Source organism: Natator depressus, chromosome 2 (genome assembly GCF_965152275.1).
Source record: "Natator depressus isolate rNatDep1 chromosome 2, rNatDep2.hap1, whole genome shotgun sequence".
In the NCBI taxonomy this organism is placed as follows: domain Eukaryota; kingdom Metazoa; phylum Chordata; order Testudines; family Cheloniidae; genus Natator; species Natator depressus.
This window is the reverse complement of record NC_134235.1, coordinates 206,325,013-206,337,539: the sequence shown is the minus strand read 5'-3', so window position 1 is coordinate 206,337,539 and position 12,527 is coordinate 206,325,013. Positions and strand designations below refer to the sequence as shown.

Here is a 12,527-nt window from a genome sequence, read left to right as displayed (position 1 = left end):
ATTTGAACAGTTAAACTTCTGACAAGCTTCTCTCCAGCAAAACAGAAAAATGTGTGAAGAGGAGGCATTCATCAAAGTTAACAAATCTCTTTTTTAATTAACAGTGACATTAACACCATCCATGAAGGCATCGGAGACAAGATCTGTATATTTGTACAATTATTTGCCACATTTCTGACAGGGATTATTATAGGATTCATCTACGGGTGGAAACTGACTTTGGTGATTTTGTCAGTTAGCCCTCTCCTTGCTGCATCAGTAGCAGTTGGATCAATCGTAAGTGCTGGGGAAAAGCAAATAAGAATTCTACCTCTAAAAACAGATTGAGAGGGAGTGAACCCCAAAGCAACATGACCACAACATTTGGAGAGCTGCCTTTCTCCTACTCCATTGTCTCCTGCCCCAAAACTTGCAGAGCTCTGTCTACACTAAGCATCCGCAGGCAGGCATTGGCATGCCATGGAGGCCTGGACTGCTTCCAGTCACTACCACCCTCCACATGAGAAGAGGGTGGTCGCAGTTGATGAATGCAGATCATATTAATAAATATTGCTTGTAATGCACAGAAAAATTTACCAAGTGTTTCCATTTATAGGTTGTATTTTGTTTTCTTTGCCCATTTTGCCCCACCCAAGCACTGAAAATGGTGGAGGAAAAAAGAGGAATGTGGTCTATAATTAAGATAGCTAAGTTATTTACATGGCGTCCACTACTGTAGTTTCTGAGTGCCACACAATCTTCAGTGTGTTTAGCCTCACAACACCATGCAAGATAGGGGATTCCCATTTTACACATGGAGAAGTGAAACACAGAGAGAAGTTACTTACCCAAAGTTGCCCAGGAAAACGGTTGGAGTGTTGGAGTGGGGACTTGAACCCAGATCTCCTAAATTCTAGGCTCTTTCCCTAACTGCTTCATCGCCCTTTGTATCAGTACATAATTTACATCACTTAAATAGATTTCGATAATGTACTTTCCTCACCCTCCCAATTTTCCAGTTCCTGGCATCATTCACAACAAAAGAGCTGACTGCTTATGCTAGAGCAGGAGCCGTGGCAGAAGAAATTTTGACTGCTATCAGAACAGTTGTTGCTTTCAATGGACAGATGAAGGCATTAGCAAAGTGAGTTTTTTGAACTAATTATTGATTGTACATAATACTGGGGAAAGTTAAGGTGGTTATTTTAAAAAAAAAAAAAAATCAAAGATGATCTGTCAGTTTATCCCCCAGACAGCTGAGAAGTTCAGATGAAGATAAATATGAGCATATGGAAGGAGATGTTTTGTCACCCATGAACATTTGCAATCACTCAATTGACCTACGTTATGGAGGGGTATTGTAAGGCCCAATTTCCCTTTGACACTAACCTGAAGTTGAATTTGGAAGCTGAAGCTATAGAAAATGCAATCTTATCTAAGGCTCCAGCCAACAAAGCACTTCTGCAAATACTTAACTTTAAGCACATGCATGCTCCCACTGAACTCATTGATTAAAGTGTTTACAGTTAAGCTCATGCTTTACTGGATCATGACCTTTAGGTAAGATTGCCTACCACTTTCCTATGTCATCGACTTCAAGGGGGCTACCCACATGCTTAAAGTTGAGTGCGTGCTTAGTGCTTTGCAGATAATCCTCTTCTTGATCTAATCTGAACAGCACCAATGATATCTGAGCAGTTTATGTGGAAGAAATTAATTGCACATCATTGTAGGATCTCTTCACTACTGCGTAAACTGTGCCATTCATTTTGGGCCTTCCCACTTTTGGTCAGGGCATTTTTGTACACAATGTGTGTGTTTGAGAGGTTCCTACAAAGCTTCTGAGCATGTCATTTAACAATAAAATGATATGCATGTCCTCCTGAAAGGTTCTGAGAACATTGCTGGGCTGAGCGGTGCTTTCTGTAATGCCCTTGAGAAGCTAAAGGGGATTAGCTAGCTTCTGAGTGAACAGAAGCTGTTAGTGATTGATAGAAAACCATAAGCTTTTGTAAAGGATTCGCAAGCAAAAAGAGTGATTTTTTTTTCATTAACTAACTGTTAATCTTTGTCCTTGTATCACAGGGTTTAACTAGCATCATATGGTGCTTAATTTGTATTTGATTGCTTTCTATTGGCATATAACTTAGTTTATGAGAATAATTCCTGGCTTCCAACAGCATTCAGCAAGAGAGAACTACTGCCAGGTTGTGGAGTCAAAGGAGATCGTGGCTTCTGTTTACTTGTTTGGTTTTATCTAAAGCACTTTTTCTTTTTCTTCAAAAATTGAGTGAGCGCTAATTCTTACCTTTTTGAGAGCTGGTATTCATAGAATCCTAGAAATGTAGGGCTGGAAGGGACCTTGAGAGATCATCAATTCCAGCCACCTGCACTGAGGAAGGGTCAAGTATACCTCTGCCATCTCTGATAGGTATTTGTCTAACCAGTTCTTAAAAACCTCCAATAATGGGGATTCCACAACCTTCCTTGGTAACACATTCTAGTACTTAACTATCCTAATATTTAGACAGTTTTTCATAATATCTAACCAAAATCTCCCTTGCTGCAGATTACCCTGATTATTTCTTGTCCTGTCTTCTGTGGATATAGAGAACAACTGATCACCATCCTCTTTGTAACACCCTTAGCATATTTGAAGACAGTTAGCCAGGTCCCCGCTTAGTCTTCAATTCTCAAGACCAACATGCCCAGTTCTTTTAACCTTTCCTCAGGTTTTCTAAACTTTTTATCATTTTTGTTGCTCTCTTCTAGACTTTCTCTAGTATGTCTACACCTTTCCTAAACTGAAACTCTACTCTGGCAGAGGCCTCACCAGAGACAAGTAGAGTGGAACAATTGCCTCCCATGTCTTAAATATGATACTCCCCTGAGTACACCCCAGAATATTTATCTTTTTTCACAACTACATCATGTTGTTGGTTCATATTCAACTTGTGATATATTTGAATTCCCAGATCCTTTTCTGCAGTACTACTGCCTAGCCAGTTATTCCCCATTTTGTATTTGTGCATTTGATTTTTCCTTCTTAAGTGTACTACTTTGCACTTGTCTTTATTGAATTTCATGTTGTTGATTTCAGGCCAATTTTTCCAATCTTACATAAGAATGGCCATATTGGGTCAGACCAATGGTCCATCTAGTCCAGAATCCTGTCTTCTGACAGCGTCCAGTGCCAGATACTTCAGGGTAAATGAACAGAACAGGGCAATTTTTGAGTGATCAATCCCATCATCCAGTCCCAGATTCTGGCACTCCAACATTTAGGGACATCCACAGCATGGGGTTCCATCCCTGACCAGCTTGGCTAATAGCCATTGATGGACCTTATCCATGACCTTATCTAATTTTGTTTTTTGAACGCAGTTATACTTTTGGCCTGGCAATGAGTTGTTGACTGCATTATGTGAAGAAGTACTTCATTTTGTACGTTTTAAACCTGATACCTATTAATTTCATTGGGTGACCCCTGGTTCTTATGTTACATGAAGAGGTAAATAACAGTTTCCTATTCACTTTCTCTTCATTCGTTATTTTCTAGACCTCTATCACATCCTCTTAGTCACCTCTTTTCTAAGATGAACAGTCCAGTCTTTTTAATCTCTCCTCATATGGAAGTTGTTCCAAACCCCTGCTGATTTTTGTTGCCCTTCTCTGTACCTTTTCTAATTCTAATATATCTTATTTGAGATGGGGCCACCAGAACTGCACCCATTATTTTGAGGTGTGGGCATACCATGGATTTACACAGTGGTATTATGATATTTTCTGTCTTATTAGCTATCCCTTTACTAATGGTTCCTAACATTCGGTTAGCTTTTTTGACAGCTGCTGCACACTGAGCAAATTTTTTGGATAATTGTTCATGATGTCTACAAGATCTTTCTTAAGTGGTAGCAGTTAAATTAGACCCCATCATTTTGTATGTATAGTTGGGATTGTTTCCAATGTGCATTACTTTGCATTTATCAACACTGAATTTCATCTGCCATTTTGTTGCCTGGTCATCCAGTTTTGTGAGATGACTTTGTAGTTCTTTGCAGTCATCTCTGGACTTATCTTGAATAATTTTGTATCATCTGCAATTTTTGCCACCTCACTGTTCACCCTCTTTTTCATATCATTTATGAATGTGACCAGCACAGGTCTCCGTACAGATACCTGGGGGACCCTGCTATTCCCCTCTCCCCGCTGTGAAAACTGACCATTTATTCCTGCCCTTTGTTTCCTATCGTTCTTATCCCATGTCTTCGCTTAAGAGCGTTTGGTTTCCCTTGTCAAACGCTTTCTGAAAGTCCAAGTACACTATATCAACTGGATCACCCTTGTCCACACACTTGCTGAAACTCTCTTAGAATTCTAATAGATTGGTGAGGCACAATTTCCATTTACAAAAGCCATGTTGACTGTTCCCCAACATATCATGTTTATCTGTGTGCCTGATAATTCACTCAGAGCAGCCACATTCAGTGAAATAACACCAGAAGGCAGACCTACTGTTGACAGTTATTGGGCCAGATCCTCTTATGTAAAATCAATGAAGCTGTGTTGATTCACACCATCTAAGAATCTAGATAATTGATTTTTATGGCAGAAAACCCTGGAAGCATGAAAGGAAGCTAGGGAACTGAATGTCATCTGGGTACATACCAAATTTAACATTTATCACCTGTTTTCAGATATGATGTTAACCTAGAGAATGCTAGGAGAGTCGGAGTCAAAAAATCCATTACTATCAACACAACTTTGGGTTTCGCAGAGTTTGTTTTATTTGGAGCCTATGCGCTTTCATTTTGGTATGGAACCAAACTCACAGTGGAGGAGAAAGAGAATTATGACATTGGACGTGTGTTAATTGTAAGTACAGCACAGTATCGTCTGATTAGCTGAGGCAAACTTTTTCAAAATGGTCTATAAATTAGAGAAAATGCTTTGTTTAAGTACTGCATAAAAAGATCCATAATTTCTACTTGGGCACAAAGTACCCATCAGACTAAATGTTAAAATATGTTTAATATAAATCAACAGAGATGTTGAATCTACATATTTAAGACCTCCAAGTTCCATAACAAATATCTATTTTGGTCACTGTCATGCTGTCTGGAGTGGTTCACAACCATGAGTGCCTACCTCAGGGCAGGCTGTCAGAAAACAGGGCAGACACCCCAAACTGGTGGTGTGTTCTATAATTAGATTTCACCAAGCCAGTAACACATGTGAATTCCTGGATCACTATACCGATCTTATCAGGAAGTCACAGACAGACTCTCCAGTCTATCTTGCCACCCAGACAAACTTGACTTAGTGATAAAAGGTCATTTATATAAAAAAAAATCACACCACGTTCGGGTTGCTCAGACTAATCACTTGCCGCAGATCAATTGGTGTCCTAGATTTTTATATCAAAGACCACACTGATAGTTTACTATAGAATTGGCTAACTAAAGGTTTATTAGCTAAACAAAGGTAATAAGAGTTATTGAGAGATTAAAGCAGATAAAATATGTGTACAGATGAGTCAGTCTATAATTCCAAATGGTAGCAGAGATATAGTGATCTGCCAGTTTCTCAAAAGTCTCTCAAGGCTACCCAGAATAACTCAGGGAATCTCCATCTCCACATTCATTTATTCTGCCCTGTTAAAATCCAAACAGTGCAGAGATGAAGGATTTTTCCCTGAATCCATACTCCTAGCTTCTCACAGAAAACAAGCTGACAGGGTCACTAGTCATGTGGGCTTTTCCTTTGATGGTAGAGAGTGAGGAATGCATCTGGAGTCTTTGACCATCACATGCAATGACCACTTGCTTTGAAATTAACACTTTTTTCTGTTCTAGTTCTTCATGTGCATTCCACAAGGGTTCTTTCTTGTTTGATGGGTTATTTACTGACAGGGGCATACAGTATGTAAATGTTTGCTACAGCAGTATAACGGGATCCGGATAAGTAAAAACAATGCATTAGTGAAAACAATGCATTAACATCCCATTACTTTTCATGAAGTTTAAACACCAAGTAGATTCTTATACGTTTAACAATCACTTTGATCTATACTAATACACAAGTAAATTGTCCTGGCTTCCAGCTGTGCGTCTGTAAGCATTCAGTGAGGTCTGGTGCTGTGGCATTAGCTGGCACCTGGTCTGCCAGTGTCACAGCCATGTGATCATCTTTCATTTGTACTTTTAGATCATTATTCGTTTCCAAAGGAATAAGGCCCTGATCCTGAAAAGACTTGGGTATGTGCTTCACTTTATGCACTGTGAGTAGCCCCCTTGACTTGACTTCAGTGGAACTAGTCACAGTGCATCATGTTAAGCATGCGCTTTGCAGGATTGGGGCCTCAGGAAACCAGATTAACTCTCTTTGAGGACGCTGAGGTTTTTAATATTGCAAAGAGATGGTGAGATGTCTAATTTCACTATTTATCCTCTTAATGGGAGTTAGTGAAAGCAGCAGCAACAAAAAAAGCTAATCCGACAGTTAAAGGGCATGTGGCTGCACACAATAGCTATATTCACCACTTCCTGTGTCAAATCCAGCATAAGAATAAAAACTAGGGGAGCTGGAAAAATACAGCCTGAAATCTTAGTTTTTATTTTTATTTTTTTCTGGAAAAGCTTTTGCAGAACCACCAGGATTACCATGGCATTTAGCACTAAGGAAACTGCAGGTCTGGAACCACTGTACACTAGCTCCTGTTTTTGTTCCCTGTAGATATACTTCTCTGTGCTCCTTGGTGCATTCTCTCTCGGACGGGCCTCCCCTCACTTGGAGAGTGTTGCCAATGCTCGAGTTGCTGCCTATGAAGTGTACAAAGTTATCAGTAAGGTACTTAATGTCGCTTTTCTAGCAGTCTGAAATTTCTGACTTATTTCTCGAAAGATTCAAAAAGTGGATGAACTCCATAGACTTCTACCTCTGAAAACAAAAGTAAGAAGACCTTTCTAGTCCTTTTAAGGAGACACGAGCCTTAACCAAAGCCCTAAATGTGCTTACTGCAAACTTGGGGGAAATTCAGATTGGGGCCCCCTTTCCTGTTAGGTTTGTCACGCCCTCATTTATTTATTTTTTAGAGAAGTGGTGAAGAGCTAAGTGAAATGACATTGCTCTTTAAAACACAAGTATATGGAGTAGACATGATTTCACTTCAACTGCTTTTGATTTGGAGATTAACAGTGCTGGTGAAAGCTATGGTAATACTGTTGCTGGGGAAGAGGGATGCCACACTTTCAGTAACTAACTCTCTTAGAATTTTGTACAGCAGTTTGTTATATATCTGCAGTCTCAGGTTCATATTAGGTTAGAACAAAGGGCTGAGTTTTTTGTCCTCTGTTATGGCCATAAATGCCTATTGGTTTCAGTGAGGTTGTGTAGTTATAACAAAGGGCGGAATTTTGCCCGGAGGGACTAAAATAAGGGTGATAAAACTCTGGGTAACGACCTCTGGAGTTGGTTGTTTCTGACCTATTACACTGAGCAAGTCTTTAGGGGACTCACCCCGGACGACAGCAACAATGGCTACAGAGGCTCAGGACTCTGTTTCCCAGATTGCCTAGAGTCAGAACAAGCTGGAAGCTACTACCAGAACCAATCGGAAACCACAACTCAGATGAAGGGTTTGGTTTTATTTTTGGTTTTGCTGGTCTTGGAGTGGAGCAGAGAGAGCCTAGGAGGTCCCCTTTAAACTTCCTATTCCTACTCAAAGAGAAGATTTGAATTCTGCTGGTGGTTACTGGGTCATTGAAAAGTGTCAGTCCAACAGAGATCAGCAACCTGGGAAGTGGAGGAGCAATTCCAGGTCAGGCTATTGAGCGCCAGGCTAATTTTCCACTGGACTTCAGACCAGGGAGCCTCAGAATGATATCTTTTTAGGGGTAAAGACTTTGTAATAAATCCCCAGTTTGTTTGTTTGTTTTTTGCTTGTGCATTTTAAGCCAACCAACAATTACAGGCTGCATCACTCCTCCAAGAGCTGATTCTCAATTCACATTCTGCCTAGGTAGACACTGGGAGGGAGCTAAGGGATTTGGGCCCGTTGTAAATGTTGGGAGGTGGATGATTTAAGGTATAGTTGATGTTTTTATTATTCTAGGTTTCAGAGTAACAGCCGTGTTAGTCTGTATTCGCAAAAAGAAAAGGAGTACTTGTGGCACCTTAGAGACTAACCAATTTATTTGAGCATAAGCTTTCGTGAGCTACAGCTCACTTCATCGGATGTTATTTTTTATTATTATTATTTTATTTATTATTCTAGTTACTCCTATTCTTTCCTTGTCCCCTATCCAAAAATGCTTTGCAAGATATACACAAGGATTGCATTTCACTGATATGCAGAATCCTCTGGGGTGAAATACTGCAACCATTGATCAGTTAAACTGCTATGTAGTGTTGCAGTGTTTCTCTTACTGTGCTAAACAACTTATCCATCTAAAGCCACAACTGTAAAATCACAGAAATGTGTAATACATTTTCAAAATCTCTCTCCAGCACCGTCTTGTGGATAGCAGTGCCAAGGAAGGATACAGACCAGACAAGCTCAAAGGAGAGATTGAATTCAAAAACATCCATTTCAGTTACCCATCTAGACCTGATGTTAAAGTAAGTGATCTTTTTAAATTCATCTTTGCAGTGAAAAGCTGCTGCCGTTATCTGTGTGACCAAAAAGAAAACTGATATATTATCAATTTAATGTATTTTTAATTCAACTTTTTTTTTTAAAAAAGTGTCCATCCTGTACTCTGGGTATTTATGCACCACAGTGTGGTCTAGTTGAAAGAACACTGGATGAGGACTCAGGAGACCAGGATTCTATTCCCAGCTCTGCCACTGGCCTGCAAAGTAACACTTGGCAAGTCACTTCACCTCTCTTCCTCATCTGTAAAATGGGGATAGTAATACTGACCTCCTCTTTAAAGTGCTTTGAGATCTATGGATGAAATGTACTATGTAAGAGCTAAATATTGTTATAATAGTATAACAATAATGCAGGATTAATGTCCTTCCAAAACTAAACCCTATCTTCACCACCATCATCCACCTTTTCTTCATTTTCACGTGCTGTAAAAAGCAAGGGAGAACAAATGGGGCTTACAGCATAACCTGAAGGTGAGTAAATTTGGCCTCTGGTGAATTGAATCAAGCAAATTCTTCTTTCGAGCTCTCTCACCAAGAATGCCTCACCTCCAGCCCTCATGTGGTTAAACCAAGAAAGCTGTTTGTGTCAGTGCTTAAGAAGATCTAAGCTGCTGTAGTATCCCATGTCAGGAGAGGTGATCTTGGAGATAGCCAGGACTCAACCTATTTTAAGCCCTATTTGTTAAAGCCATTATTCTAAATCACTCCTGACAATGAAATGGAAGCCAATGTAGATCACAAAGCATGGAGGTAAGATTCTCCCTACAGAAAATGCCCTCTAAGAAACAGACTGCCATACTCTCCACCAGCTGAAGTTTGTGAGGGGAGTTATCTTATTGTACAGTCCCATGTATGGTACTTTGCAGTAATCCAATATTTCTCTCTGGATTGACATCTGTACCAGAACTGAAAGTTCAGAACCTTCTGGCCAAGCGTAAAAGACAAACAAAATGCTATTAGCCACTGCTGCTTCCTGCATGCAAAAGCAGCTGTGGATCCAACAGTTACAAACTCACTTGGCAGTGCTAACAGCAGCACACTCATTTCTTCTGATGGGTTCCTCCAACCTACAAGCATAAACTCAATCATCTCTGAGGTGAGTCACAGCTGACTTGCCTGCATCAAACCCACCCTGTAACTTGCTGGCTAAGCCAGTCAACTTCTCCCAGCTGGGTCTAATGAAACAGAGACCTGGAGCTATATTATCTGAATACTGAAGACAGTGTAGTCTGTCCTGTCTCACTATCTTCCCCTAATGGTCTTGCATTCAAATTGAGCAGGAGGGTGACAAGACAGAATCCCACATCAGTCTACACAAGAGAAATCCTGGGCTGGATGAGCCACACTTTGGACCTGTGGCTGGAATGGGATGGAGTCAGCAGTGGCTCGTTATCAATGGTATCAGAGGTAGCTGGCAAAGCTAAAAGAATCATCCTGGATACCTGGTTCTCATAAACCCCAGCCAAAGATGATCAACCTACAAGATCAAGGCAATCTCCATTTAGTACCTAAATTCAGAATGAACTGGGTCACAGAGAGCTGAAGACTAGTTATTGTCAGCGTTCCCTTAACATGCCCTTTCCTGCCTTACCTAAAAAGGGAGGTTAGAGATGGGATGGTTGTGATGAGAAATGATGTAAAAGGGGTGGAGAATGATCCTCTTGCTTGGTCAATCAAACACCAAAGCTTATCTGCTATAAGCTTACTGGAAAACTGGAGCTCTTCTGGTATAGTATAAGGAGATGAGAACAATATTACTGTTGTTCTGATCTTCTATTGCAAAAAAATTGTGTAGTTGTAACTCAGTCTAAATATAAATATACATAAGAATTCCAATAGGAGACCAATATTTTGGCCACTAATAATATTAGACATTTATGAGATGGGATAAACGGACTGAGGTCAAATGTTCCTAAATGTGAACACAGCAACAAAAGTGTCATTCTCCATAACTAATCCCTAGTAAATTCTAGAGATTGTCGAACCCTGACTCTTCATTCCATTGGGAATATTAAAACGCCCACTTTGTTTTCAGAGCCAAAGGTTTTTTCTTAGGGCAATCTTTATGGAATAGGAATAGAACAAAGCAAGATTGTTAGTAATAAAAACTTTTTCTTGTCACCTTCAAAGTGCTTTCCAACCAGGACTGGAACAAAGGACTAAAAGCAGGCCTGGGAGTTCAGAGATCTTAATGGACCTTTTTCTAAACAAGCCATTTATTTAAGTAGCTCTATATTTATTGGACTAACATATAAAGATTATATTTCCAGATTCTCAACGGCCTGAACCTGAAAGTTCAGTCGGGGAAGACCATAGCTCTGGTTGGCTCCAGTGGCTGTGGCAAAAGTACTACTATTCAGCTGCTACAGAGATTCTATGATCCAGTCCAAGGAGAGGTTAGTTTGGATGAACTGTCGATATTCATGGCTACTAGGATGAAGATTAATTTCCTGAATAGATTAAACCTACACTTTAAAAGGACATTACAAAAACTTGGATTCTTAAAAGAACAAAAGATATGTAGCACCCAAAGAAATTCTGATACTTATTTTTCATTACTTGTATGCCATGATGATGAGAATATTGTAAAAACCTAGATAGGATTTTACTGATATTAAGTTTCAGAGTAACAGCCGTGTTAGTCTGTATTCGCAAAAAGAAAAGGAGGACTTGTGGCACCTTAGAGACTAACCAATTTATTTGAGCATAAGCTTTCGTGAGCTACAGCTCACTTCATCGGATGCATACTGTGGAAAGTGTAGAAGATATTTTTATACACACAAAGCATGAAAAAATACCTCCCCCCACCCCACTCTCCTGCTGGTAATAGCTTATCTAAAGTGATCACTCTCCTTACAATGTGTATGATAATCAAGGTGGGCCATTTCCAGCACAAATCCAGGGTTTAACAAGAACGTCTGAGGAACGGGGGGGGCGCGTTGGAAAAAACAAGGGGAAATAGGTTACCTTGCATAATGACTTAGCCACTCCCAGTCTCTATTCAAGCCTAAGTTAATTGTATCCAATTTGCAAATGAATTCCAATTCAACAGTTTCTCTCTGGAGTCTGGATTTGAAGTTTTTTTGTTGTAATATCTCAACTTTCATGTCTGTAATCGCGTGACCAGAGAGATTGAAGTGTTCTCCGACTGGTTTATGAATGTTATAATTCTTGACATCTGATTTGTGTCCATTTATTCTTTTACATAGATACTGTCCAGTTTGACCAATGTACATGGCAGAGGGGCATTGCTGGCACATGATGGCATATATCACATTGGTGGATGTGCAGGTGAATGAGCCTCTGATGGTGTGGCTGATGTTATTAGGCCCTGTGATGGTGTCCCCTGAATAGATATGTGGGCACAGTTGGCAACGGGCTTTGTTGCAAGGATAGGTTCCTGGGTTAGTGGTTCTGTTGTGGTTGCTAGTGAGTATTTGCTTCAGGTTGGGGGGCTGTCTGTAGGCAAGGACTGGCCTGTCTCCCAAGATTTGTGAGAGTGTTGGGTCATCCTTCAGGATAGGTTGTAGATCCTTAATACTCTCTGGTCATGCAATTACAGACATGAAAGTTGCGATATTACAACAAAAAAACTTCAAATCCAGACTCCAGCGAGAGACTGTTGATTGGAATTCATTTGCAAATTGGATACAATTAACTTAGGCTTGAATAGAGACTGGGAGTGGCTAAGTCATTATGCAAGGTAACCTATTTCCCCTTGTTTTTTCCTACCCCCCCGCCCCCAGACGTTCTTGTTAAACCCTGGATTTGTGCTGGAAATGGCCCACCTTGATTATCATACACATTGTAAGGAGAGTGGTCACTTTAGATAAGCTATTACCAGCAGGAGAGTGGGGTAGGGGGAGGTATTTTTTCATGCTTTGTGTGTATAA

The 12,527-nt window shown here is 40.1% G+C and overlaps 1 protein-coding gene across 1 annotated transcript in view; it reads left to right on the top strand.

Annotated features, from left to right (window-relative positions):
• Window positions 1-12,527, top strand: part of LOC141983088 (ATP-dependent translocase ABCB1-like) — a 59,779-nt gene that overhangs the window by 11,622 nt on the left and 35,630 nt on the right. Inside the window, exons 8-13 of the mRNA XM_074945801.1 lie at window positions 105-276; window positions 999-1,123; window positions 4,677-4,854; window positions 6,715-6,828; window positions 8,488-8,598; window positions 10,905-11,030. Coding sequence (XP_074801902.1) covers window positions 105-276; window positions 999-1,123; window positions 4,677-4,854; window positions 6,715-6,828; window positions 8,488-8,598; window positions 10,905-11,030 — 826 coding nt within the window. The remainder of the gene's footprint in view (window positions 1-104; window positions 277-998; window positions 1,124-4,676; window positions 4,855-6,714; window positions 6,829-8,487; window positions 8,599-10,904; window positions 11,031-12,527) is intronic.